The 1,175-nt window shown below is 67.0% G+C and overlaps 1 protein-coding gene across 1 annotated transcript; it reads left to right on the forward strand.

The window, feature by feature from the left end:
- DGKA (diacylglycerol kinase alpha) lies at window positions 1–1,158 on the forward strand (the record flags this gene model as incomplete). The annotated part of the gene is made up of 6 exons (XM_021379181.1): window positions 1–151; window positions 256–329; window positions 449–523; window positions 623–708; window positions 799–888; window positions 989–1,158. Coding segments are annotated over exons 1-6 (633 nt in total), but the record flags the coding sequence as incomplete, so codon positions are not given.

A 1,175-nucleotide genomic window follows, 5' to 3' on the forward strand; every position in this document is an offset into this window, starting at 1 on the left:
AGGGGGCTGAGGGATGTCCCTGTTTGGGGACGTGGGTGTCACCTCCCCGCTGGGGGTGCAGGAACGGCAGAACAGCCAAAAGGATGAGAGTGGGACACCGGGCGAGGAGGGACCCCAGGTCTTCACCACTCCCGAGGGACAGGCGCTGCGGGTGAGACACGTTCCCCTGTTATCTGTGTCCCCCCACCCGTGTCTGTGTCTCCCTATGGGGCCATGCCTGGCGCTCACCCTCCCCCCCTTCCCCCCAACCCGCAGGTCAGCCCCGTGCCCGACACCCACCCGCTCCTCGTCTTCGTCAACCCCAAGAGTGGAGGGAAGCAGGGAAAGAGGTGAGGGGCTGGGCAGGCGCCGGGCGTACCCTGGGGCCTTCCTCCACACAAATTTAGGGGGAGGTGAGGGTGAGGGTAGGGGGTTGGACCCCCCCCAGCCCAGCTCTCCTCTCCTGCAGAGTGCTCCGGAAATTCCAGTACCTGCTGAACCCCCGGCAGGTCTACGACCTGCAGCAAGGAGGACCCAACCCAGGGTAAGGGGATGCCAGGGGGGGATTGGGGTAATTGCTGGGAGGGGAACAACCAGCCCTGACCTCCCTCCTCCTTTCCTTCCCTTCCCCTCCCCTCCCCAGGCTCAATTTCTTCCGGGACGTGCCAGATTTCCGCATCCTGGTGTGCGGCGGCGATGGCACCGTGGGATGGATCCTGGATGCCATCGGTGGGTCTGCCCCATTCCCCACCCCCTCACCTCCCCCCGGGATGTGCTGGCCAAATCCTTCCTCCCCCCTGACTGCACTTTTCCCTGCAGACAAAGCCAACCTGCCCCGACGACCGCCCGTGGCCGTGCTGCCCCTGGGCACCGGCAACGACCTGGCGCGATGCCTGCGCTGGGGCGGAGGTGAGTGGGGTGTGTGGGGGGGCAGCCCCATGTCCCACACCGCCCCCCCCTTCCCCCAGCCTCCCCCCTGGTCCCACGTCTCCCCCCACGCCTTCCCCAGGCTACGACGGGGAGAACCTGGTGAAGATCCTGAAGGACATCGAGGGCAGCAGCGTGGTGCAGATGGACCGCTGGCACCTGCGGGTGCTGCCCACCTGCCCCACCGAGGCGGGCGACCCCGTGCCCTACGAGATCGTCAACAACTACTTCTCCATCGGGGTGGTACGTGGGGCTGGGGGCTGCTGGGA

This window comes from Numida meleagris, chromosome 32 (assembly GCF_002078875.1).
Source record: "Numida meleagris isolate 19003 breed g44 Domestic line chromosome 32, NumMel1.0, whole genome shotgun sequence".
Lineage (NCBI taxonomy): Eukaryota > Metazoa > Chordata > Aves > Galliformes > Numididae > Numida > Numida meleagris.